Source organism: Oncorhynchus kisutch, linkage group LG14 (genome assembly GCF_002021735.2).
Source record: "Oncorhynchus kisutch isolate 150728-3 linkage group LG14, Okis_V2, whole genome shotgun sequence".
Taxonomy (NCBI): domain Eukaryota; kingdom Metazoa; phylum Chordata; class Actinopteri; order Salmoniformes; family Salmonidae; genus Oncorhynchus; species Oncorhynchus kisutch.
Window position 1 is genome coordinate 26,250,354 of NC_034187.2, and position 26,032 is coordinate 26,276,385.

At 41.8% G+C, this 26,032-nt stretch overlaps 4 protein-coding genes across 5 annotated transcripts; all 4 read right to left on the reverse strand.

Annotated features, from left to right (window-relative positions):
- Window positions 1–330: 330 nt before the first annotated feature.
- Window positions 331–4,848, reverse strand: ddx24 (DEAD (Asp-Glu-Ala-Asp) box helicase 24). 2 transcript variants are annotated; one of them, XM_020501203.2, is made up of 8 exons: window positions 4,701–4,848; window positions 2,611–4,135; window positions 2,303–2,456; window positions 1,522–2,034; window positions 1,299–1,374; window positions 1,019–1,207; window positions 761–890; window positions 331–660 (listed from the first exon to the last, which is right to left on the reverse strand). In XM_020501203.2, exons 1-8 carry the CDS (start codon window positions 4,824–4,826, stop codon window positions 425–427), a joined length of 2,949 nt encoding a protein of 982 aa, XP_020356792.1. In that variant the 5' UTR covers window positions 4,827–4,848; the 3' UTR covers window positions 331–424. The 2 variants fall into 2 exon arrangements, with proteins under 2 accessions (XP_020356792.1, XP_020356793.1); XM_020501204.2 differs by having other exon boundaries at window positions 4,639–4,745.
- serpina10b (serpin peptidase inhibitor, clade A (alpha-1 antiproteinase, antitrypsin), member 10b) lies at window positions 4,723–7,441 on the reverse strand. The gene is made up of 5 exons (XM_020501202.2): window positions 7,344–7,441; window positions 6,451–7,084; window positions 5,872–6,148; window positions 5,620–5,767; window positions 4,723–5,497 (listed from the first exon to the last, which is right to left on the reverse strand). The coding sequence occupies exons 2-5, from the start codon at window positions 7,043–7,045 to the stop codon at window positions 5,306–5,308; spliced, it is 1,212 nt and encodes a 403-aa protein (XP_020356791.1). The 5' UTR covers window positions 7,046–7,084; window positions 7,344–7,441; the 3' UTR covers window positions 4,723–5,305.
- A 136-nt stretch (window positions 7,442–7,577) lies between these two features.
- On the reverse strand, window positions 7,578–13,096 carry LOC109904546 (ataxin-3). The gene is given in 13 exon segments (XM_074933754.1): window positions 7,578–8,825; window positions 8,940–8,995; window positions 9,124–9,280; window positions 9,487–9,546; window positions 9,549–9,655; window positions 9,826–9,961; window positions 10,059–10,146; window positions 10,265–10,331; window positions 10,450–10,535; window positions 11,515–11,559; window positions 11,654–11,785; window positions 11,787–11,822; window positions 12,209–13,096. Coding segments are annotated over 13 exon segments (1,047 nt in total). The 5' UTR covers window positions 12,233–13,096; the 3' UTR covers window positions 7,578–8,772.
- Window positions 13,097–20,451: 7,355 nt separating this feature from the next.
- LOC109904545 (photoreceptor outer segment membrane glycoprotein 2-like) lies at window positions 20,452–25,512 on the reverse strand. Its single transcript, XM_020501753.2, has 4 exons — window positions 25,347–25,512; window positions 24,275–24,899; window positions 23,861–24,107; window positions 20,452–23,353 (listed from the first exon to the last, which is right to left on the reverse strand). The coding sequence occupies exons 2-4, from the start codon at window positions 24,853–24,855 to the stop codon at window positions 23,087–23,089; spliced, it is 1,095 nt and encodes a 364-aa protein (XP_020357342.1). The 5' UTR covers window positions 24,856–24,899; window positions 25,347–25,512; the 3' UTR covers window positions 20,452–23,086.
- Window positions 25,513–26,032: the final 520 nt, after the last annotated feature.

A 26,032-nucleotide genomic window follows, 5' to 3' on the forward strand; every position in this document is an offset into this window, starting at 1 on the left:
TACCCCAAAAGACTAGATTCTGTAATCAGTGACAAAGGTGCTTCAACAAAGTACAGAGTAAAGGGTCTGAATACTAATGTTAATGGGATATGTTTTTTTAATACATTTGCAAACATTTCTAAAAACCAGTTTCTGCTTTATCATTGAGGCATTGTCTGTAGATTGACAGGGAAAAAAACTATTGGATTAATTTTAGAATAAGGCTGTAACGTAACAAAATGTGTAGAAAGTCAAAGGGTCTGAATACTTTGAACGTACTGTACAGTAAACAAATGCGGTTAACTCCTTTCCACTTTCTTGAATGTTGCAAAAAAATAAAAACAAGACTGATATCTCTTAAAATCATTTTATGTGAAAATGTTACAATAATTGCACTGTATTTCCATTTATGAAAAGACATTCTAATTGAGACTACACATTAACACTACTGCTGCTTTTTCTTTTGTTTCTGTCTTTTCTTCTGATTGGAGACACTGGTCAAGGCCGTTTCCAAACCATGTAGGGGCATGTTGGGCAGGGAGAGCTTACCCATCTGTGTGGGGTACTTGGTCTTCATCACATTCTTAAATACAGGCTGAGAAATCAGGTGTTTCAGGTGCTTCTTCATACCCTTTACCATCTTCTGTTGCTGCCTGTCGTCCTCCTCGTCCTTCCTCCCCCCTGAAAAAATTAAATGTCACTTATCTATTGATGGAATGTCTGGATTTCTCATGAGCCAACCTCCCACTCCTAGATAATTAAATGAGTTATGTAGTCTTACCAAGCAAAACATCATCATCAAGATCCACCTCCAGAGCTTCTGCTGCTTGCTTAAACCAAGAGTTGTGCTGCTTCTCTCTGCTGTTGTGGAACTCAATCTTCTCTATCTTCCTGGCCATGTTGACTCGCTCCTGTCAAGGCAGACAAAACATTGTACCATACGTCATATTATGAAAGAGAAGTAAATATGTGCAGCTCCTAGCTCAGATTGATCATGTGATATATAGGTGCCTGGTTAGATGTCTGGTTAGGTGTCTACCTTGATGGCAGCCATGCACTTGCTCTGTATGGGAAACATTGGAACCTCCTCATCCTTTCCCAGAGCTCTGTAAATTTTCTTGAAGTTCATCATGTCATCTGGCCCAACCAGGAGCAAACTGAGCCCCTCTTTGGTGGCTCGTGCTGTCCTACCACTGCGGTGGACATAAGTCTCTGATGTCCTTGGAACCTGAGGCACACACAATAATGTTCTTAATTTAAGGAATAACTGTCAGAGACAAAGCATGACAGGAAGCCACCAAAGGTGTCAAAATGCATACCTGGTAATGAATGACATGTTGAACATTTGGAATGTCCAGCCCTCTTGCAGCCACATCAGTTGTCAGGAGCACACAGCTGTAAACATCAATGTGTACTATAGTCAAAATAGTTTTTGGTAGAGACAAATTTGCTGACCCACTCAAGGCTAATCCAATCCATAACTAAACCGATATGGATAATAACTAGCCTGCAGCATATACATGTCATTATTCTATGCCTTACCTCTCCCTCTCAGCGAACCTCTCAAGGTTCTTTAGGCGCTGCTTCTGGTGCATGTTGGCATGCAGTGGCAGTGGAGTACGGTCCAGGATGACCAGCAGAGAGTTAAGCCGCTTGATGCAGTCAATACTGTTGGCAAACACCATAGTCCGGCCTGGATACTGGAGCAGGAAGTAGTACAGGAAGAAATCCTTCTCTTCCTTTTCACAGTGTATCCGTGTCTCAGTCAGGGTCTCGACTGTAGCCTCCTTCCGGGTCAGATCAATGACTTTAGGCTTGGACCTGATCCCAACTTTCTCCATAAGGACCTCCAGCTTGCTTCGCTGGTCCACCTTCTTGCCCTTCTTCTGCAGGACACGGGTGGGCAAGCTGTGGGCCATGGTCAGGGTGGCGGAGAACACAAATGTCTGCCTCTTTGGGTTGAACTGGACAGTGTTCAGCATCTCCAGCAGACTTTCCAGCTCAGCAAAATGACCTCTTTCCACCATGCGGTCTGCTTCGTCAATGACTAGACACCTATGAAAAATTAAATTAAAATCATGACTGGTATGAGGCAAAAAAAATGTACTTTCCAGGCCAGATATGAACAAACATCTGCATTGAATATGCATTATACCAACTATTTAAACACACTACTGATTACATTGACGCTACCAAAACAAACTGCTTCATCCTGACCTCTTAACTGTTTACTTGTATGTGCTGTGTAGGTAATTCACCTTTTAGTTGCCAAGTACGGACTACATGTAATGTCATAAAACTAGACATTTTGTATTTTATATACCTTAGCTGCCTTAGGTTGACCAGATGTGGATGCCTCTCTTTGATCATCTCCCACAGGCGTCCTGGAGTAGCAATGATGATCTCAGGTCTCCGTTTCAGCATCCTGATCTGTTTCTGCTGAGCCATTCCACCGACCACAATTGCTGTTTTTATACCTGCACACAGGAACACATCAGTTGAATCTATTCATTTAAATAACTTTGTGAAATCTCATTCAAATCAGATTCTTGAAAGCCCACACCTACTTCATGAATAGGGTTATCACATTTTTTTATGAATCAGTGGTTTCTCACTGCCTTTCGCACTCACCAGTAAACTTGGCCACAGCATCAATGTGATGTTTCACCTGTACAGCCAGCTCCCTGGTAGGGCACAGAACCAACCCTAACAATGGCTGTTTCTCACTGACTTTCAGAGTATCATCTTCTTCTGCTGTGTTGTCAAAGTCAAACTCCATATTCTCGATGACTTTGACGCACCCCATCTTTTCAGAGTCACTCTCATCCTCGTCCTCCTGATATATTTCTTCATCATCATCATCCTCCTCCTCAATTGTTTTTTCGTCACCCTCCTCAATGATTTCTTTGTCATCAGCAGCATTGTCTTCCTCTGCTATATCTTCACTACCCTGCTCTTGTGGATCTTCCTGCTCTGTGGTTTCCTCAGTGCAGGCCTCTTCACACTCAGCCCTGGTCTTTGGAGCTGGCTTAGTGACCTCGTTGCTGGTGTCCATGGAAATACTTGTCTCTACAGATTCTTCCACAGTCGGCAGGTACAAGCTTTCCACCTGTGTTCCTGGCTCAGTCTGGCCATCCGTCACCCTCTCACTTTCATCTACTCCCTTCTTCCACTCCAGGATATGATGGATCATGGGGATGCCGAAAGACAGCGTCTTACCACTACCCGTCTCGGCGGCCCCAACAATGTCCATATGGTCTCTGATAGCAGGTGGCAATGCCAGAGCTTGAATGGCCGTGGGTGATCCGAACCCTAGACTGCTCAGTGCCTTCAACACTTGGTCAGGGACAAACAGATCCTTCCACGCTGTCACATCTGAGTTTTGGTCAGAACCAGAGCGCGCCGCATTGGTCCAATTCTTTGCTTTCTTTTTGGAGAGTTTAGACATTTTGCCTTGAGGGGGTAACTCTGTCTGTGACTCCTGCGCTAGCTGTGACTCTGGGACCGTCTGCTTTTCTACCTTTCTTTTCTTTTTCCTCTTTTTCTTATTTTTGCCATCAGTCATTGTATTGTTTGATTGTGGCTGAGCATCCTCAGGACACGTAACAGCATCTTGTGAGACAGTTTCTTCGGGGGCTTTTTCCTTTTCCTCCTTGACCACAACGTTCTCTGAACCATTTTCAAGGTTTTGGACTTTGTCCCTCACCTCCTCACTTTTCACTTTACTGTCCACATCCTGTGTGGTTGGATCATTTTGTTGGGTTGTTTTCTTTTTATTCTTCTTCCTAGCTGGTTTTTCAGACGTTTCATTTTTGTCACTACCTCCCTCACATACCTCCTCCTGTTTCCCTCCATCCTTATCTCCCTCACTAGCCTTTCTTTTCTTAGCTTTTTTCTTTTCTTTTCTTTCTTCTCTCTTCTTTTTAACTTTTTCTGCTTTAGCTTCTGCTTTAGCTTCTTCCTTGGCAGAGTCTATCAGGCGGTAGTCTGTCAGCTCCTCAAAACATACCAGTCCTCCCATGCCCTCTTCTGAGAAGAGACTGGGGTCCAGTTCTACTGCTTTCCAGCTGCCCTTCACATGGATTCCCCGTTTGGCTGACTTCGGCCGAGAGAAAGGGCGCATATTTTTCATCTGGCTCCTGTTGGGCTTCATTTTCTATGAATAGATAAGTTAAAAAGTTAATGATTAAGACTACATTCATGATCAACAGTAAAATGAATAATTCTGTGTATTCCAATTAGATATTTTGATCTTAGTACAGTACAAAGTGCCGGCTAGATTGTTGCAAAAAGTGTCCTTATACCAAAGCGTGTAGCTGAAGTAGCTAGCCATTAGCAAACTAGCTAGCTATGATGACAACAAACGCATCAGTTGTAACTAGCAGCTACTGGTAGATAAAACCCCTTGAATTGCTGTATTCTAACTGGTATGCGCTATAGCTGATGAAAACAAATATAATAAAAAAGGGAAGTATTCACTATATAAGTAATTGAAAGGTGTAACCTAGCTAGCCAGTCTGACATATTAGATAGATCAGCATGGCAGCTAGCTATTTTATAGCTGTCCACATGAAACACTCTGCACCACAAATGAATTAATATTCAATACAGTTTCACGAAATATAGCTGCATAAACAGATTAAAAAATAAATAAACAACCTTTGACTGTTCACAGAAATTTCCTCCGATAAGGATAAATCACACGACTTGATTGGACTCACATATGACACGAGGACGCAGCCATGGCATTTGTAATCACGTGGTTTGAAAAACTTTATTAGTAACCTTTCAGCTTGAGCAGAGAGCAGTGTTGCTGGAATGTGTGTCTGAAGTGATGGAGAAGACATTGACAATGCAGATCAGACATACTACATATGAAAAGGTTTTCTATAATGTAACATTAATTGGACTCTAACGTTGGTCATATTTGCTTAATTTCTTTGATAATATGTGATACATGCCTTTAATTGAAGGACTCAGGCAGGGTTGAAATGTTCAGGTTACAGTCTGTATATTAGGAAGATCACCAAACCAGTTGAATATCTGTTCACCTTTTAATACATACAAACTGAACATATTACTTGCTTGTCCTATGTTGCTCTGTCTGTATGCTATGTCTTGCTTGTTCTATGTTGCTATTGTCTATATTGTAATTGTTTTTAATAACCTGCCCAGGGACTGCGGTTGAAAATTAGCCGGTTGGCTAAAACCGGCACTTTTACTGAAATGTTGATTAATGTGCACTGTCCCTGTAAAAATAAAAATAAACTCAAACTCAACATGTACAACACCTCTCCAGACACCAAATACATAGTACTCTTTACAATCAGTTTTTGGTGGGGTCAATCACTCGGCCCATGAACAACAAGCTGTTAGTGGCCTCATGGTAAATAAAAAAGAAGAATGGTCGGTTGACGATGAAGGAAGAGGGTAAGGCATATCCAGTGATGGTGCCTTCTGTGGCAGCGGCTGCAGTGGTGCCTTTCTCATCCACCTCAATCACTGCCTTGTGCAACACCTGCAAACAAATTATCATTGCAATAATATGTTATTTGTTATTTATCCACAGTGTGTAATTTAATTATATATTTCTCAATTGATATAGATGGAAATTGGTTAAGGTCTGTTAATTCAACTGACCTCTGACACCTTCAGGCCTGGGTCTTTGCTCAACCTAGTGAGGTTAGCGGTGTCATGGAAGATACTGGATATGCCCAAATCTGGAAGGATGCTGTGCATGGCGTAAGATTGCTCCATCTTGAACTTGGGCAGTTGAACTTCCAGTTTCCTGTGAAATAACAGACAACTTTCATAAAACACAAAACACCACTTACAAAACCAATAGAATTTTGCAATGTTTCATCACAAAATACACTTGACTTTTCTATTTACATTTTTTTCAGGTTTTTGATCCAGCTGAGGAATCTCTTAGTTGTGATCTCGTCATCTATTGTGGTATAATCCAGGCCTTTGTTGGGTAGCAGAATAAGCATTGAAACGCCCTCCCGGTAAGGTAGCTTCAGCACCTTGGCTTTCAGGGGAATGTCATCCATTGTGTAGAACTTATCCTCCATTCTAAACATCATGGGCACCTGGACAATGTTGTAGTTGTCAATAAAGAAGCGTCCATTTTCTGTGTGATTGGGGTTGAAGGGCATTTGCCATTCACCTAAATTCCAAATATGACAAAGCATATTTATTGGGAAGAAAATGTGTTATTGTGGTATTTTAGGCAATGCAATTCAACTTTGAAAATTAAATGTATTAAAACATGGCTCTACCATAATTGTATCCCATCAGTATATCTTTAAATAAGATTTTATCAGTATATCTTTAAATAAGATATACTGATGGGATACAATTATGGTAGACCCAAGTCTAAACTAAACATACTAACCAGTAAAATGTTATGTTTTTTAAATGATATGGTGGAACTGCTTAAATCAGAGAATGCATGACATAGCTGCTCACCCTGAAAGAAAATGGTGTTGATGAGCATGAGTTGGGTGAGTGGATCCAAGTTAGAGACCACCTCCTTGACTTTGTTACCAGTCTTTCTCGTTATGTAGTCATTGATCAGGGCAACGCTAGCTTTACTATCTGCAAAGTCAACATTGTTGATGTCAGCGTTGAAGAATTTCTTGACCTGGTCACTATAGTCTCTCTCTACCTCAAAAGTTAGGCGGACGAAGAGGGCGGTGCTCTGGTCAAATTTCAATGATCCATCTTGTGTGATGTTCCCTTGGAGGTGTTGGAAGAGTTCTGGAATTATGTCTGGCTGGTTCTCCCGATCTAGGTGGGCCAGGTTGAGCCCCTTCACTATCTGGTCTCGTGTGGGACCCTGCGCTGCCATGGAGAGGGTGGCAAAAGCTGTGGATATGCTCAGGGGTGAGAAAAATATGTTTTTATCATGGTAACCTGCAATCTTTCTGTAGAGATTCATGGCAAAGTCCATGTTCTTGTAGGTCAGGTCTGTAATGTTGGTGCTCCGCTCTTGAGTTTGGTAGACAGGGGTGAAGGTGCAGACATAGGTCAGGAGGAAAAGGAGTCCCACCTTCATCATCATAGTTCTTTGGTGACTTATTTGATCCAACCTGCAATAGTACTATGGGCAAATAGCAAGAGATAGGTTTGGAATCAATAACTAATGCATTGTATCAGGACTCATACACAAAGAAAACTGAGGCAGAAAAAAGTTCAATGGAGTCATTTCAAAATAAATTTGTTTGATAATTAGGGGTTTCAAAATCACAACTCCCAAATAAGAGTCACATTTCGACAATTAAAGCAACAATGTATATCTTATCTAATATACCTACATATACTATTACAAATAGTTATATACTGCTCAATAACAGACCTACCTTTCAGCTTGGGTATCAGCAAGATATGTCAAAACCCTCCATTTACTATTTGGGGAGACAAAGTGCAAGTGTGCCTTTAGGGTTATCTATTAACTATGGGCTAGGGTTACTCAAACTGGTCAAGTATGTTATTTTGGTTTATTTAACAACTAAAGTCTCCACTTTCAAAAGTGGAAATGATTAAACAATTTGCCATGGTTATAGATCAATGAAGCAAGATTCCATAGACTTCAGTAGGAGCAAATATAATTTTATTCCTGGAAAGAAAAGTTTTAGATAGAGCAAAGGAATGAGCATGATGTAATAACATGGTGTTGTGGAGTATAACAAACATTTGATTGTTTAGTGCCTATTGAAGAATGTCAAGAAGTGAAAATTATGCAATCATAAAAAACATCACAACTGTAGTAAAAATGTTGTTCTCTAATAAATACGAGAACAATTTCAAGAATAGATTGAAATCAAGGAATTAGCAGAGAAGTCAACTTTGAGCACATCTCAAACGTTACATGGGATATTACTGTACTGTAGTTCTATTTTAATGGGGGGGGGGGGGGGGGGTCATGTGTAATACATGCTTTGAACTGGCACATCCGAACAGGACAATTCCATGTAAACACCATAATTGTTAGCGACATTGATCATTTTACTAAAAGTGTTTATCTACACTACTTCAAAAAAACAAATCAGTTTGTGAACCATGGTGGTGGCCTGGGTGCCTAATAAAATAGCTGTGGCAAATCAGGTCAGCCCTTTAAAATAACCCACACTACATAATGCTGTTTATATAACATGTATCTTTTCATGATGCACTAATACAGCTAATAATGAATTCACCTCACTACTGGGTACCAATCATTTATTCGTTTTTGTTAGGGAAATGGTGACCTCTTACAAGACCCAAGTGAAAGAAGACAAGAGACTCTGATGGTCTTTATCAAACCAGTGGTCCCATGTTGCACTCCAATACTGAAGGCTAGAGGATTATCTTAGGTAATTCCTGGTTTCCTGTCTGTAACACACCTCACCATTGTGCCCATCTACCACACACACCTCGGCACAGTAGGCTCCATTAAGACCCCTCCCAGAGGAAGATAACATGTGTAGGAATAAACCCCCCCAACCTGCAATAGTTAGACAAAGAAGGCGCTGTGGTAGAAAGGCCATCACTGGCTTCAAATAACTGCATCGTCCCTCTTCCCGGCCTCAGCGTCACTTGTGTTAGATGAGACTAGTGCTTTTTAAAATTGTTGTTATTTTCTTCTCTACAACCTGTCAGCAAACTAGCCAAGAGAGCCGTGTCAACCTTCTGGCCGACCATAATGTTCGCTCATGGGAAGAGTTCGAGGGGATGAGGTTTCCCCGTGATGAGGGTACCAGCCAAGGCAGTTAGTAGTCAACGTAGGCTTCTGCTGGACCTCCCTCCATCTTACTGTCTGCGTTTGGCTTGTGCATCCTCCTCTGTGACACTCTTCCCGGATTCTGGAAAAGATGAGGGAAGGTAGCATTTGCTCTTTGAGTTTGAGTCTCAACCTATTAGCGCAATTCATAAGGTAGTACTCCAAATATTACTGTATGTACTCATTTCCCCCTTACCTGTGCTTTCTGTAGATTGTTTAGGTGAAGTGGGCTGAGCCAGCTGTTGGGACTGTCTACGTGGTAAACAGAGTGGATTTACAGGTTAGCGTGACCTAGTCTAGGTCTTTTTTATAACCACACACACACAGCCATGCACACATAGACACAAACAGAATAATATTCCAAAGGTTACAGCACTCACCTGTCAAAGTAGGCTTGTCTCCTCCTTCGCAGTTCCTCGGCTGAGAGTTTCTCACTCTGAGGTGCTCCCCCTGCAATACTCCCTGGTGCCTGGTCTGACGATGTTGTCTTGGCAACAAGCCCCCTTTTCGACATTGACTTATCGCTTATTACTGGCCCTAGGCAGACAAAGACAAAATGACAGATATTAGTGTGGAGATACTTTTTTAAAATCACATTGTCATACATGATGCAAATTGCATAATGACTGTGTTAGCAGTCTGTTCATATATACAGGTCTAAATCAGGAAATGTATCATGAATCTATTTTGTGTGTGATATTCTGGGTGATTTTGTAACTGTTGCTTACCCAATATAGCCTTACCCTGCATGCTGAGCTGTATGGCCCTGCGAAGGTCAGCCTCTTCATCCTCCACCTCCATGTTTGTGTACTCAGGGCCAGGGCCTTCCTCAGCTCCTCCTCATTCTCTTCCACCACCCCCTCTTCCACACCAGGGCCTGTCTCCAGCACACTACCCTGCCCTGATGACCTGCTACTCAGAGTTTAAATAATTGTGGGGGTTAATTCTCTCCCCTTAGCAAATACAAATTACTTGAGATGTTTAAGTTTGAGATGTTACAAAATCTGACAGTATGGGGGAATGGTGGTAATTTGTGATCTGGAGCCTACTCTTTCTCTGTAGGCCTACTCTTTCTCTCTTACCCCATGCCACTACTCGACTGAGCCTCATTCTCTCCAATCAGCTTTGGTCTCTCTTGCTGCTGCACCTTCATGATCCCCAGTATCTGCTCTGCGTCACACCCTGGGAGATTTCCACGGATCACAAATATGGAATACCCTACAAGAAGACAGGCCTTCTTTGACCAACTAGCAAATCTGAGAAATCAACAGCACAAGAATATAAACAAGGAAAATCACATGTCAGGTTGTTTTACCTTCTTGCTGTAACTGTGCAAGGAAGAGGGCTAGGTATGTGTCTGATATCAGCTCTGGTCCAGTCAATAACGAATTCAGATTAAACCACTGCCAAATAGGGTTAAATCAGGAGGCTATATCATCTGTCCCAGATGTCTGAAGTGAAATCAATTATAAATGATAAAAGTGTATTTATTTTCATTTTTATCACAAGTATCACTTATACCTGTTGCCCAAGTTTTCGTATTGTAAACCAATGCTCCTTGAAAAGGCATTTATATGCAACTACATTTCTGAAACATGAGGACATTAATTCAATTGATGTGCCAAGAGGATATAAACCAACCAATAAATTAATAAAATTTCAAGGTAGGAATTTGAAGATTTGTATCACATCCAGTGTGTTTTTACATTGGGTTTATCATAAGCCTCTGGTACTCTCGACTGATGAAGAGAGTCAGCTCCAAACCCCACACTGATAACGCATTGCTAATAACCTGATGGGGAAATCACAGAATAGTGTTATCATGAGATAATCTTGATATGCTGATTTTGAATAATTCCACTTTTTCATCCCTCAATCCCAAATATTATGATTATTATGTGTTCATTGGTTGCACTAATTCCACTGTTTGGGGTGCGTTTAGTTCGGCTCAGTGTTTTCTATGTTGAGTGACAGTTTCTACTGAACTACACGTTTCCCCAAAACGGTGCACAGTTCTTCAAAATCCTTGTGGTACGTTTGCTCCCATTTGATGGGTGTGGCTTGATCAATATATAATATATATATATTTTTAAATTTGACCTTTATTTAACTAGGCAAGTCAGTTAAGAACAAATTGTTATTTACAATGATGGCCAAACCCAAACTATTTTTGGGCCAATTGTGTGCCGCAATATGGGCCTCCCAATCACAGCCAGATCAGATGTGAGTCAGACTGGATTCGAACCAGGGACTGTAGTGTCACCTCTTGCACTGAGATGCAGTGCCTTAGACTGCTGCACCACTTGGGAGCCCAATATGGGTGTGAGATCATTTTAAATGACAAAACCTGTGCAGAACACTATGCACAATCTTCCTCTGGGCCACCATAATCACACCTTTCTTCAACTGGTCATTCAGTACAGTTCCGTTTCCGTTGAATTAAACGTTGAACACCACACCCCTGGTTCAAGCATTCATCATGTAACCCCGAAGGCACTGTATGCAGAATTTTAAAATGTAACTAGGCAAGTCAGTTAAGAACAAATTCTTATTTACAATGACGGCCTACCCCGGCCAAACCCGGACGACGCTGGGTCAATTGTGCGCTACCCTATGGGACTCCCAATCACAGCCGGATGTGATACAGCCTGGAAACGTTTGTGACTTTCTTTTTACATAATGTTACCATGAGGATCAGGATACATTCATTATCAGATAAATTGTTCATATATTTCAACTTATAATGCATGATAGTTGGCTTTGTTACTCACTTGTATAGAAAAGAAACCACTGTCATCCATGTTACCAGATGGTTGCTGCAAACACATACAAATAAAGAGCATTAGCTCACATTCTAAAAGCCACTAATAAACTGCTGTATGTATCATAAGTCCAAGAACCCTCCTTCACCTGTAAAAACGTTATGTACTCCTCACTACCTATACCACCCTCGGCCATCCTCATCCTTTCCTCCTCATCCACTTGATGGGCAATGGACGATAGGTCAACGGGGGTAAAATACTCGCCTTGCGGAAGGTTGTTAATTAAGGCAATGCTGAGCACACAGGGAGCCCTCTTGCTGTAAATAGGAATGAATGCATAAATCAAACCTGTACCAGGAACTGCAAGGAAATGAGTCAACAGCAGCTACTTAGCTGGCTAATTAACGTACAAACAATTCGCACATTATTACCAGTTCAAAGTAGACGATCTTCACATTTGACGAAATATGTTAACTAGCTAGCCAGGTCTAGGAAAAGTTGAGACAAGTTGGAAACTGGGACAAAGATAACTTATCAGCTAGTTAGGTTAGCTATCAATAGCAAGCTGGGTAAAGTTAGTAATATGGCAAATCCCTCCAGCTACTTCAGATGTACATTTGTGCAATTTAGCTAGCAAGCTACTTTAAAAAGAGCGGATTGCACAGTGTGAACTTAATAATAGAAAGAAAACAAACAAGCTTACTTGTTCATGAAAGATGGACTCCATGTTTAAATTTACTGCGAAACATCATACTCTGGCCTTCGACCATGCTGGGTTCAGGACGGAACAGCCAATCAGCTCGCAGTATTCGTTTGTTATTGTTTACACACGCTAGATCGATTTTTGTGATACAGACATAACACGAATATATAACAAGACACGTCTTAGTGTAAAATCAGATGAATTCATAACACCTGTGTATTATATATAGTTAGCATTTATTTTAATACAACAGTTTGAGGCGAGGTCAGAGATATTGGAGAAAGGCAATGACTGGTAAAACATAAGGCCCCATTCAGCAGACTGTCTTTCAATCGCGTTCACGTTGTCATGCTGCGTCACGAAATCCCGTCTCAAAGTCAGGGTATTAGGCGATAAACTTGCCGATTTTCTTCGAAATTATGTAATGTCACGATTCTAATGCTATACGATATTACAGCGAACACGTTAATTATCTCGGGAATATTTGTAATGTTGTACTTCTTGTTCATTAAATGAGCTCTCCTTGAAGGAGAGCTCTCCCAGAATCTCTCCCAGAATCGCCCAAAATGGACAACGCGACCCACTGACGGCGCATGGGCATTTCATATCTCCTCAAAAGTATTTATGGCTAGGTCGAGAACCGTCGCAAAAAGAACGCCAGAACCAGGACGTCCCACTGGCAACAACAGTTTTACCGAATATGTCAGTAGGCAATAAACATTTTAAAAACTCAGTAAGGTATGGTATAGTTATGTGCTAAATGTAATTTGTATAGATTACACGCGTATTTAATTGACTCGTTCAATTTTATAATTTACCGAAGATATGGTTTCACTTGATATTTGAAAGATGTTTTACTTGGTGGACGCTCTACGCACCCCTCGCTAGCTAACTGCTGGCAACATTTGCTAGTTAATAACTTTCGTAAACTCGTACATCGCCTTGGTCCTTACAATTGCCCTTATTTTAGTGCCCCCAAAACGTAATACTTCCAGATCAACTGTAATGTCAATACCATGGTAAAGCACAATTTCCCCCCTTTCCAACAGAATCAATTACATGACCTAAACGCTGCCCGTTTCTGCATAATTCGTGCAGGCAATGAGCCCCGTTAAAAAATATAAAAAATGGCGGGTGGAGAAGCGAAACTAATGCGTGATAGTGAGGAGAGATTTTGTTAGGGAAAATTGGTTTTCTTCACTCAATCAGTCCAATTTATCACCTTATCGCCTCTAAAATGTAAATAAAACACTATAAATAGTTTATATAATGTGTCATTACATACCTATTTGAAGGTTTGTGTCGAATTTGAATCGGGTTTTTAGGGCGGTGCTAAAGTGATCTTAGAAGTAAACGGCAGCTTTGAGAATGATGATCGCATGCAAATGATGACAAATTTTTTTGTAGGGAATGAGGTGAGTTAATGTTGCAAGAAAGCTATTTTGGTGGGCATCACATTAGCTAGGTAGTTAAGATACACTACATGGCCAAAAGTATGTGGACACCGGCTTGTGGAACATCTAATTCCAAAATCATGGGCATTAATATGGATTTGGCCCCCCTTTTGCTGCTATAACAGCCTCCACTCTTTTGGGAAGCCTTTCCACTAGATGTTGGAACATTGCTGCGGGGATGTGCTTCCATTCAGCCACAAGAGCTATAGTGAAGTTTGGCACTGCGTTCCAATTCATCCCAAAGGTGTTAGATTGAGGTCAAGTTCTTCCACACCAATCTCAACAAACCATTTCTGTATGGACCTTGCTTTGTGCATGGGGGCATTATCATGCTGAAACAGGAAAGGCCTTTCCCAAACTGTTGCCAAAAAGTTGGAAGCACAGAATGATCTAGAATTTCTTTGAATGCGGTAACATGTAAGATTTCCCTTCACTGGAACTAAGGGGCCTAACCCCAACCATGAAAAACAGCCCCAGACCATTATTCCTCCTCCATCAAACTTTACAGTTTACACTATGCATTCGGGCAGGTAGTGTTCTCCTGGCATCCTCCAAACCCAGATTCGTCCATCAGCCAGATGGTGAAGCGTGATTCGTCACTCCAGAGAATGCATTTCCACTGCTCCAGAGTCCAATGGCTGCAAGCTTTACACCAGTCCAGCCGACACTTAGCATTGCGCATGGTAATCTTAGGCTTGTGTGCGGTTGCTCGGCCATGGAAATCCATTTCAGGAAGCTCCTGATGAACTGTTCTTGTGCTGACATTGCTTCCAGAGAGGGTTTGGAACTCGGTAGTGAGTGTTGCAACCGAGGACAAATTATTTTTACGTGCTTCAGCACTTGGCGGTCCCATTCTGTGAGCTTGTGTGGCCTATCAATTTGTGGCTGAGCCGTTGTTGCTCCAAGATGTTCCCACTTCAAAATAGCAGCACTTAGAGTTGACCGGGGCCACTCTAGCAAGGTCGAAACATGACGAACTGACTTGTTGGAAAGGTGGCTTCCTATGACGGTGCCATGTTGAAAGTAAGGTCATTCTACTGTCAATGTTTGTCTATGGAGAATGCATGGCCACGTGCTCAATTTTCTACACCTGTCAGCAACTGGTTTGGCTGAAATAGCCGAATCCACAAATTTGAAGGGGTTTCCACATACTTTTGTATGTATAGTTGTATGTCTGGTAATTGAATTGTGTTCACACAGCTAGCTAGTGAAGATGTTCTTGTTGCTAGTTAGCTACGTTGTCACACAGCAATTGAGAATCTTGAGTGTTGTTTTGTGGGTGCATGTCGAGGTTTGCTTCTGCACCAATGTAACTTAGCTGGTGTGAGTCTCCCGGGGTGTGTTTGTGTATGCCTGGTGAGCGTGAAATACACTGATCCCTTATTGATATCACTTGCTAAATCCATTTCAGTCAGTATAGATGAAGGGGAGGAGAGGATTTTTAAGCCTTGAGACAATTGAGACACAGATTGTGTGTGTGTGTGCCATTCAGAGGATGATTTTAAGTACCTTTGAACAGGGTATGGAAATAGGTGCCAAGCGCACTGGTTTGTGTCAAAAATGGCAACGCTGCTGGGTTTTTCAAGATCAACAGTTTCCTGTGTGTATCAAGAATGGTCCACCAACCAAAGGACATCCAACCAACTTGACATGACTGTGGGAAGCATTTGGAGTCAACATGGGCCGTCGACACCTTGCCCCGATGAATTGAGGCACTTCAATATTAGGATGGTGTCCTTAATGTTTTGTACACTCAGTGTGTAAAATATTTTTATGCTGCCTTAGGTGAAAAGAGTCAGTATTGTGTGGTGTGTACCTACAGTTGAAGTCAGAAGTTTACATACACCTTAGCCAAATACATTTAAACTCAGTTTTTCACAATTCCTGACATTTAATCCTAGTAAAATTCCCTGTTTTAGGTCAGTTAGGATCACCACTTTATTTTAAGAATGTGAAATGTCAGAATAATAGGAGAGAATTATTTATTTCAGCTTATATTTATTTCATCACATTCCCAGTGGGTCAGAAGTTTACATACACTCAATAAGTATTTGGTAGCATTCCCTTTAAATTGTTTTAACTTGGGTAAAATGTTTTGGTTAGCCTTCCACAAGGTTCCCACAATAAGTTGGGTGAATTGTGGCCCATTCCTCCTGACAGAGCTGGTGAAACTGAGTCAGGTTTGTAGGCCTCCTTGCTCGCACATGCTATTTCAGAAATGTTCTATAGGATTGTGGTCAGGGCTTTGTGATGGCCACTCCAATAACTTGACTTTGTTGTCCTTAAGCCATTTTGCCACAACTTTGGAAGTATGCTTGGGGTCATTGTCCATTTATGAAGAGCCATTTGCGACCAAGCTTTTAACTTCCTGACTGATGTCTTGAGATGTTGCTGCAATATATCCACATAATTTTCCCTCATGATGCCATCTATTTTGTGAATTGCACCACCCCCACAACATAATGCGTGTTGTGCTTCACAGTTGGGATGTTGTTCTTCGGCTTGCAAGCCTCCCCCTTTTTCCTCCAAACATAACGATGGTCATTATGGTCAAACAGTTCTATTTTTGTTTCATCAGACCAGAGGACATTTCTTTGTACCCATGTGCAGTTGCAAACCGTAGCCTGGCTTTTTATGGCAGTTTTGGAGCAGTGGCTTCTTCCTTGCTGAGTGGCCTTTCAGGTTATGTCGATATACGACTCGTTTTACTGTGGATATAGATACTTTTGTACCTGTTTCCTCCTGCATCTTCACATGGTCCTTTGCTGTTCTGGGATTGATTTGCACTTTTTGCACCAAAGTAGGTTCATCTCTAGGAGACAGAACACGTCTCCTTCCTGAGCGGTATGACGGCTGCGTGGTCCCATGGTGTTTATACTGGCGTACTATTGTTTGTACTGATGAATGTGGTACCTTCAGGCGTTTTGGAAGTTGCTCCCAAGGATGAACCAGATTTGCGGAGGTCTACAATGTTTTTTTTCTGAGGTCTTGGCAGATTTCTTTTGATTTTACCCTGATGTCAAGCAAAGAGGCACTGAGTTTGAAGGTAGGCCTTGAAATACATCCACAGGTACACCCCCAATTGACTGAAATTATGTCAATTAGCCTATCAGAAGCTTCTAAAGCCATGACATCATTTTCTGGAATTTTCCAAGCTGTTTGAAGGCAGTCAACTTAGTGTATGTAAACTTCTGACCCACAGGAATTGTGATATTATAAGTGAAATAATCTGTCTGTAAACAATTATTGGAAAAATTACTTGTTTCATGCACAAAGTAGATGTCCTAACTGACTTGCCAAAACTATAGTTTGTTAACTAGAAAATTGTGGAGTGGTTGAAAAATGAGTTTTAATGACTCCAACCTAAATCTATGTAAACTTCCGACTTCAACTGTATATGCTTAATTTAGAGGTATTAAGGTAATTTTAGTTCTACAAACGTTGGGCTATATGTTTAGATTTTTAATGCATTGTAAGGCTGCATGATGAGACTCTAATGATTTGAAAAAGTTGCTTGAAAGGCATGAGCTCTGCTTAGTTTTTTCCACAGGGGTCGACCGATTAATCGGAATGGCCGATTAATTTGGGCCGATTTCAAGTTTTCATAAGAATCGGTAATCGGCATTTTTAGACACCAATTATGGTCGATTACATTGCACTTCACGAGGAGACTACGTGGCAGGCTGACTACCTGTTACGCGAGTGCAGCAAGGAGCCAACGTAAGTTGCTAGCTAGCATTAAACTTATCTTATAAAAACCAATCAATCTTAACATAATCACTAGTTAACTACACATGGTTGATATTACTAGTTTATCTAGCTTGTCCTGTGTTGCATATAATCAATGTGTGTCTGTTACCAAACGGGTGACGATTTAACAAGCGCATTTGCGAAAAAAGCACTGTCCTTGCACCAATGTGTACCATAAACATCAATGCCTTTCTTAAAATCAATAATCAAGTATATATTTTTAAACCTGCATATTTAGTTAATATTGCCTGCTAACATGAATTTCTTTTAACTAGGTAAATTGACAACACCCTTCTGTACACATCTAGCCCTTCTTTGGACACTGTTAACAAACCACCAAACGAGCTTCAATGCCATACAACACTCCTTTCATGGCCTCCAACTGATCTTAAACACTAGTAAAACTAAATGCATGATCTTCAACCGATCGCTGACCACACCCACCTGCCCGACAAGCATCACTACTCTGGACGGTTCTGATTTAGAATATGTGGACAACTAAAAATACCTCTGTGTCTGGCTAGACTGTAAACTCTCCTTCCAGACTCCTATTATATTAAGCTTCACTCACGCTGCCAAGTATACCCTCGTAAAACTGACCATCCTACTGATCCTCGACTTTGGGGGTGTCATTTACAAAATAGCCTTTTTGTTTGCTATCACAGTGCCATCTGCTTTGTCACCAAAACCCCATATATTACCCACCGCTGCGACCTACCTGTATGCTCTCGTCGGTTGGCCCTCGCTACATATTCGTCGCCAGACCCACTGGCTCCAGGTCATCTATAAGTCTTTGCTAGGTAATGCTCCACCTTATCTCAGCTCACTGGTCACCCAAACACCCACCCGTAGCACGCGCTCCAGCAAATATATCTCACTGGTCATCCCCAAAGCGAACACCTCCTTTGGCCGCCTTTCCTTCCAGTTCTCTGCTGCCAATGACTGGAACGAATTGAAAAAATTGCTGAAGTTGGAGACCTATATCTCCCTCACTAACTTTAAGCATCAGCTGTCTGAGCAGCTCACTGATCGCTGCAGCTGTACACAGCCCATCTGTATATAGCCCTTCCAACTACCTGCCTCATCCCCATATTGTTTTTAATTACTTTTTTTGCTCTTTTGCACACCAGTATTTCTACTTGCACATCATCACCTTCACATCTATTACTCCAGTGTTAATTTGCTAAATTGTAATTACTTCGCTACTATGGCCTATTTATTGCCTTACCTCCTTAATCCATTTGTACAAACTCTATGTAGATTTTTCTATTGTTATTGACTGTACTTTTGTTTATTCCATGTGTAACGCTGTTGTTTTTTTGTCGCACTGCTTTGCTTTATCTTGGCCAGGTCGGAGTTGTAAATGAGAACTTGTTCTCAACTGGCCTACCTGATTAAATATAGGTGAAATTAAAATAAATAATCAAACCCACAAATGCTGATGCTCCAGATACTAAACTAGTCTATAGAAGGCCAGTTTTATTGCTTCTTTAATCATAAAAACAGTTTTCAGCAGTGCTAACATAATTGCAAAAGGGTTTTCTAATGATCAATTTGCCTTTTTAAAATTATGAACTTGGATTAGCTAACACAATGTGCCATTGGAACACAGGAGTGATGGTTGCTGATAATGGGCCTCTGTACACCTATGTAGATGTTCCATTTTTAAAAAATCTGCCGTTTCCAGCTACAATTGTTAATGTTGTAAATGACTATGTCTACACTGACCCTTCCTGTCTCAGCCTCCAGTATTTATGCTGCAGTAGTTTATGTGCCAGGGGGCTAGGGTCAGTTTGTTATATCTGGAGTACTTCTCCTGTCCTATTCGGTGTCCTGTGTGAATTTAAGTGTGCTCTCTCTAATTCTCTCTATGCCTCAGGACTACTTGACATGATGACTCCTTGCTGTCCCCAGTCCACCTGGCCGTGCTGCTGCTCCAGTTTCAACTGTTCTGCCTTATTATTATTGGACCATGCTGGTCATTTATGAACATTTGAACATCTTGGCCATGTTCTGTTATAATCTCCACCCGGCACAGCCAGAAGAGGACTGGCCACCCCACATAGCCTGGTTCCTCTCTAGGTTTCTTCCTAGGTTTTGGCCTTTCTAGGGAGTTTTTCCTAGCCACTGTGCTTCTACACCTGCATTGCTTGCTGTTTGGGGTTTTAGGCTGGGTTTCTGTTCAGCACTTTGAGATATCAGCTGATGTACGAAGGGCTATATAAATACATTTGATTAGATTTTTACACTGTATTTCTGATCAATTTGATGTTCTTTTAATGGACAAAATATTTGCTTTCTTTCAAAAACAAGGACATTTCTAAGTGACCACAAACTTTTGAACAGAGTGTATGTATTAGCTGGTTGGTTTAAAGTGAATAAGTGTGTTGTCATGTTTCTTCCCCCTGTCCTGTAGCTGTGCCATGGAGCTAGGAGAGTTGTGTGTGGTAGTGGGGCCTCCAACGGGGCTCCACCCCGGCTGAGAGGGAGGTGCTGTCCTCCATCCTATGTCAGGAGCAGGAGGTCCAGACCTGCTCCCCAGCCATGGTGCAGACTGCTTGTGTTCAGAGGTCCACTGTGCTCACACATTCCCGGAGGAAGACTGGCCAACAAGGGTCAGTGTTCCTTTTCAGTCTCCTCTATTTGAGTGACACACTGTACTCTCTGACAACACTACTATCATCTCTGTTTTCATTACTGTTGAACATAACACCCATAGTAACTTTGCAATATTATTTAAAGGCCCAGGGGCAGTCAAAAAATAGATTTTCCTTTGTTTATATGCATTTTCACGAAGGTTGGAATAAAACTGTGAAGTTGTAAAAATGCTAATGCCCTTTTAATATAAGAGTTGTTTGAAAATGCAGCTGGAGATTTCAGCCTGTTTTGGTGGGATAGAGTTTTGGCCTGCCTGGTGACATCAACAGGTGGTATATTAGCTCATAGACCAATAAGAGAGTTCCAAAACACTGCCAATAACGGCTAGTTTTCAGTATTCCCTTCCCCATAGACTAATCCCAGACAGTCTTAATACAATTCTTGCTTGAGAAACTGCTCTTTGCAAATAAGCTATTTTTGTTTCTTTTTGACCATTTCAATTGGAAACAATCACAGAAAGGTAATTCATTGTTACACAAAATGATTATATAATGAGATAATGTCTGCATTGGACCTTGATAGGACCTGAGGTGTTAAAGGATGTCCAGTTCGTATTCTTGTGTGTGACAGAGACCTCATACTCCCTCTTCATGTTAGTCACCATCATCCTGGTTCAATTATATGAAAAGATAATGTATGTATAGATATACAAGAAATGTCTGTACTGGTCAAATGCAAAAGTATATCATGAGAAATTTCACTTTTTTACTGTGGTGCTTGTAATCTGAGTACTTTTGAACATTTGCCCTTGGTGTGCATAATACTTTTATTTTGGCTGAAATTCCCTATTTTGCCAACCTAATACAGTCATTAGATGCTTTCTTTACACATAACTAATCTAACAAGTAAATAAGAGGACATCACTACTACTACATTAGTGTGTTTAAGACAAGGATGTACATTTTATGGGAGGGTACATGAAAAAGACTCATCGCTATAATAATACAGTTTATTTGTACATCAAACTTTTCAGGAAAATTACATTTTGTGCATATATTGTATGGTTTTATTTTTCCTAATTTGCGTTGCTTGACATTGTATGATAACAAGGCTGTCTGAATAAAGACGCTATTGTCTAGATGATGAGTTATTGTGCCCTCTGTGTCTGACTGGGAATAAGACCAGAAATGCTGTGATTGTTCATCAGTTTATGCTTACTCTTCAGTGTCTGAAAGGAGAGTCGATCACAAAAAATATATATAACTTGAAAGTAATTATATCTTATCAACACCATCACGTCATATGTCAGGTCATTGACTTGCACAATGATATCAACTCCCATTTTCCTATTATGCAGTGCCCTTAACTGTTTCCTGCAAGAATTACCTACATGTATAATACCCACTTTACTACTAAGCTCTAATAACTACTCTTCCTGGCAGCGCTTGACTGTTGTAAGTATTTATGCAGCAGCTATAATACTGTTGATTGTTGCTCAGCACCTGTGCTGTCTAATAAATCAGACTTGCTAATATGACTTCCCTCTCACTGTTTCATTCCACAGTGAGGGACCAGGCACAGAACCTATATAGTTCTGCTTAAAGACTGAAATAAGGCAGCCTCTTTCATACCTCATCCAAGATCGCATATTGTGTTGATTGGTAGTGTCGTATCTGTCGTGCTCAGTAGTTGAAACTGAGCCTTAAGTAGTCTGGTGTGGCTCTGGCTCTGTGCCCGTAATAGACTGTGTGTGTCCGCTGATTGATTGGAGGTGAGTGGTAAATGTGAAATCCCATTCAGACACAGATTAGGGGTAATCAGAGGCAGTGGGGGTCCTTAGCTCAATTCTGCTATTGCTTAGAAATCTCAATCTTGGTTGTCACTACTATGCATACAGACTTGCTGCACAGGTTCATCACATGTCATGGAAAGAAAATAAAGACATGGTGTTTCATTTTTTGAGTACAGTAGGAAAATGTGTGCCAACACTTGTGTGCTTGGTCTTCACATTTCTCCTACAGAATGTGTCTTACCAGTCATTGTTTATCTTGTACTGAACAAAACCAACTAGCAACTATCAGCAAAATCTTGGTAACTGTATATGTTCCAAAATGATTTTGTATTTATAAGCTTATTTACTCTTTCCCTTTTAGGATTTCCATCTGTAGGCAATGTCTATCCCACAAACCCCTCTAACTCACATGCATCCTTCCCCTGTTGACATATTTGTAACATTTCTTGAAGGCTTGGTTATAATGAGTAAGACATGCTGAGTTGCATTGGTCTATAGCTGTAGAAAACTAGAGTGAATATTTGTAAAAGCCTAACTGGGTATTTTATCAAGACTCGGCACACATTTAATTGCCATATTTTTCTACACGCTTGTCCCAATTAGTGGGAAAAGGTCTGCATATTTTCATTTCGACCAATGTCCTTATCATTACATTCAGGCTGAGGCACATTTAAATGTAGTTAGGAACTTGAAGTGACTGACTGTTTGTTTTGTTTTATTTTATGTCTGTGCTATTTCAGTTAACAAGTCTCTGGCTCTCTTGAAATAATTAAATGTTTGACCTAAAGGTATTTCTGTAGGCGATTGTCAATGAAGGGTTCACAAGTTGAAGGCGGAATAACACAGTTTGGCTTTCACTCCTTTTTAAATGAATTTGATTATGGGTATATGAAAAGGTAACAAGGTGATGATGGCATAGAATCGAAGACGCATTGATTCTGTTTCATATGCTCTTGCTAAACAATCTCTGCTATCCATTTCCATGTTATCTATTATAATCGTGTTCTGTACCAATCTGCTATGGGTTGTCTCAATTTTGCAAAAACATTTGCATACTGTCATATCACCTCACCCAATCCCCCTGTAATGGCAGTCCTCCCTTTTACAACCATTGCTCGGTTTGCCACGTTGTCCTATTCTGCCTCAATTCCATGTTTCTTTCAGGCAAGCTTTTATTGCCCGAGGCAGTTCCTGTTCTTTAGACAAACTTTTGATGTGTATTGCCTGGTCCCTCACCTTTTGAGGGCTCTGTGGAGTGGGCTATATAAGGTGTCTGAGCAGGTGTCAACTGGCCACAGGAATCTGTTTTGGGGGCAGGTTGTCTGGTCCATAGTAGGCTGTGGAGGGGACATCGATGTTGGGGTCGCCGTTGTTGGCTGTGTCAATCTGGTTGCACTTCCCCAAGCTCTTTATGATATTGAAGTTGGATCTGGCTGTCTCCACAAAGCTGTTCTCCAGGAGCCAGCCGTCGGACTCTGAGTCTGGGTCCCCCTGTCTCAGCACGTTCTCCAGGGATGTCTGGAGGTAACGCACCCCCGTCAGCACCGACAGCTACAACAACACACAAACATTACTGAGGGAATCCCTAGACCATGTAATATACTGATGACTGTAACTTTTGTTTATCATTTATAGTGGACCAGAGTAAAATATGTGGGTCCCAGAAGTAGCTGTAGGTTTGGGATGTGTATTTTGGGACAGCTCCATGTGACCCAGTAGAGGACAAAGGGTGAGTCCACACACAAAGCTGAGCATGGATAACCCGGAGCCAATGTCACAAAAGAGATTTGGTGTGGGATTAGGGAGCATGCAAAGTGAATGAACAATTATATGTATCACTCTAAGGGAGGATAACGTGCATGGGAGGTGGACCAGAAGCCCTGAACTGCAAGGACAAGGTGTCAGACAGAATACTGCAATGTAGATTGAGTTCTTTATAATTAGTGGTTTGCTGAGTCTAAATAATGGGTTTGGTGTATGTCAGGTAAGTCTCAGGCACCATGTTTTACTTATATTCAAACCACATCAGTCTGTTTGTAAGAACACACCTATGCCTACCTCAAACAGCCAGATGATGAGGACGGTGAGGCCAATGGACTGCATGATGTGTGTGTAGTACTCCAGCAGGGCCTGGCGGCAGCCCTTCTTCCACAAGTTGAGCTCCTCTGTCTGGTATTCATAGTTGAAGTGGGCTGAGCTGTTGGTGATCTGGTGCTGGATGCAGGGCCGTGGTGAGTTAATGTTACAGCAGCTGAAGGGAACCCCGTCCATCAGGTATTTCCCTTCCACGTTGCTCCTCAGCCGGCTAGAGACGGGGAGAGGGGAAAAGGGAGAGACCGAGATAGACGGCATCACTTGGGGCATCTAGAGCCTCAAATTCAAGAACCTTAAGGTCATAGTATACATGGGCACGGAGCTGAGCTCTGTGTCTGATCTGGCAGGTAGGGTATCACTATTCTAGTCTGTACTTACGCCACAACCTCCCTGCAGGACATGTCCAGGTAGCGGTTGCTGATCCACTGGATCTGGAACCAGTCTCTGAAGCCGAAGTTGCCGCAGCACTGGAACTGAATCTGCAGCAGGTCCACAGTGCGCTTCAGGAAGCAGCGGCCTGGTGTGTCCGTGTCCTTATAATAGCGCATGGCGTCCCGCAGACCCAGGTCCAGAGCCTCCTCTAGCTCCCCGCGCATGCCGTAGCACATGAGTGCCCCCACCAGGATGCAGAAGGTGAAGAAGAAGGTGCAGATGACGTAGGGCAGCATCAGCAGCTTCCAGCGCAGGAACTTAGTGGTGTCCGCACAGTCGTAGCAGATCTTCCCGCCCAGGAAATTTATGCCACAGGCGATGAGGCCTGTGGCAATGAGCATGTTGGGGACGTAGTGGAGGTCCCTTTCTGCCATAAGCTCCCAGCGCTTGTTGATCTCCACCTTTAGGAAGAGCCCCAGGCTAAACAGAATCAACCCCGTCACCACGGAAACCCAGTTGAGGATCCACAGCACCTGGGCAAGCTTGTCCCTGTTGGTCTTGGTGAATTTCACTTTCAGCACGGCCATCTTAAATATGTTTGTTTAGTTTTATCCAATGTCCTGGTAGGATGCTGGATGGGGGAGAGGATAGGGGAAGGAGTAAGAGGCATAATGGGCTGTGGATGGATAAAGGGAGGGGCCAGGGTTGTAGATGGAAGGTTTCTGCACACCCTCACATAAGCAGCTTAGCTCAGTGATTTATATTACATTTCTTGACTAGGGGTCTCCTGTTTATAAGTGTTGGCAGCCCTGCACCACACGGTATGATCAAACATAGTCATGAATATCTGAATCACTGCAGGAACATTTTATCATACAGTAGCTGTTACACAAATATAAAAAATTACCAAATTGGATAATGCACACCTCTGGACTGTCACCTCTGCTGAACCCACTATTAACACAATACTTTGCTAAGAAATTAATCTGAAGAAATAGAATGGAATAAACTAGAAATTGAATCGACTATAAAATTGAACAAAAAAAATCATTAAACAGCAGCATTCAGTGGGACCTACCTTATCTCAGCAGCATTCACAGTGTCCGTCTGATCTGGCTCCCATCTCTGTTTAAGGGTTTGTTTTGTTCTTCACTGACAGGCATCCTAAGACTTGGCCTGGAGAGAGGCGAGCCGTAGTGGCACAGAAGGAGTAGACAGACACCCGCCCGCAGCAGCATCAGAGTGAGTCCGCTGGCCAAGCCCCCTGACCCTCCTAATAATCCCCTCTAATCAGGCCTGTAGGATTTGGATGTACCTTCTGCCACCTGCAAATCTGACTGCAGCACCACAAAGAGTTATTGGCCAAGGGTCGTGTGTATGTGTGTGCGTGTGTATGTGTGTGCGTGTGTGCGTGTGTTTGACAGAGGGGCTGATATTGAATGAATGGACAAATACATTTCTTTTCTCAAAGACTAAATTACTAAAGTATGAATAGCCTATTCCATTTACACTAAACTGTGCTCTGCTATTCTTTCTTTTAAATGGAAGCTTCACTGAAGCAAAGGAAACAAGGTCACTTGTGAACTCATATAGTGACAGAGATGAAACAAAGGTAAGAAAAGTAGGGGTTTACAGGGGTGTGTATGTCTGTATGTATGTATGTGTGTGCTTCTAGTATTGTGTCCAGTGAGCCCTCTTCTGGGTCTGTGAGACTCCATCCCTGAAACAGGTTGAGGCCAAGTACGGCAACACATAAGTTTGTGA

What these genes read in the sequence shown, in the direction of transcription:
- serpina10b (XM_020501202.2), bottom strand. Translation starts at nt 7,045, where the DNA reads ATGATGATGAAGGTGGGACTCCTTTTCCTCCTGACCTATGTCTGCACC. An exon ending in CAACACCATTTTCTTTCAGG is followed by an intron (nt 6,149 to 6,450) that starts GTGAGCAGCTAT and finishes TTTGGAATTTAG; the next exon opens with GTGAATGGCAAATGCCCTTC. An exon ending in CAGGCCTGAAGGTGTCAGAG is followed by an intron (nt 5,498 to 5,619) that starts GTCAGTTGAATT and finishes ATTTGTTTGCAG; the next exon opens with GTGTTGCACAAGGCAGTGAT.
- ddx24 (XM_020501203.2), bottom strand. Translation starts at nt 4,826, where the DNA reads ATGTCTTCTCCATCACTTCAGACACACATTCCAGCAACACTGCTCTCT. An exon ending in TGCTGTGGCCAAGTTTACTG is followed by an intron (nt 2,457 to 2,610) that starts GTGAGTGCGAAA and finishes TCCTGTGTGCAG; the next exon opens with GTATAAAAACAGCAATTGTG. An exon ending in AACATGTCATTCATTACCAG is followed by an intron (nt 1,208 to 1,298) that starts GTATGCATTTTG and finishes TGTGTGCCTCAG; the next exon opens with GTTCCAAGGACATCAGAGAC.
- LOC109904545 (XM_020501753.2), bottom strand. Translation starts at nt 24,855, where the DNA reads ATGGCCGTGCTGAAAGTGAAATTCACCAAGACCAACAGGGACAAGCTT. An exon ending in TCCTGCAGGGAGGTTGTGGC is followed by an intron (nt 24,108 to 24,274) that starts GTAAGTACAGAC and finishes CCCCGTCTCTAG; the next exon opens with CCGGCTGAGGAGCAACGTGG. An exon ending in TCATCATCTGGCTGTTTGAG is followed by an intron (nt 23,354 to 23,860) that starts GTAGGCATAGGT and finishes GTGTTGTTGTAG; the next exon opens with CTGTCGGTGCTGACGGGGGT.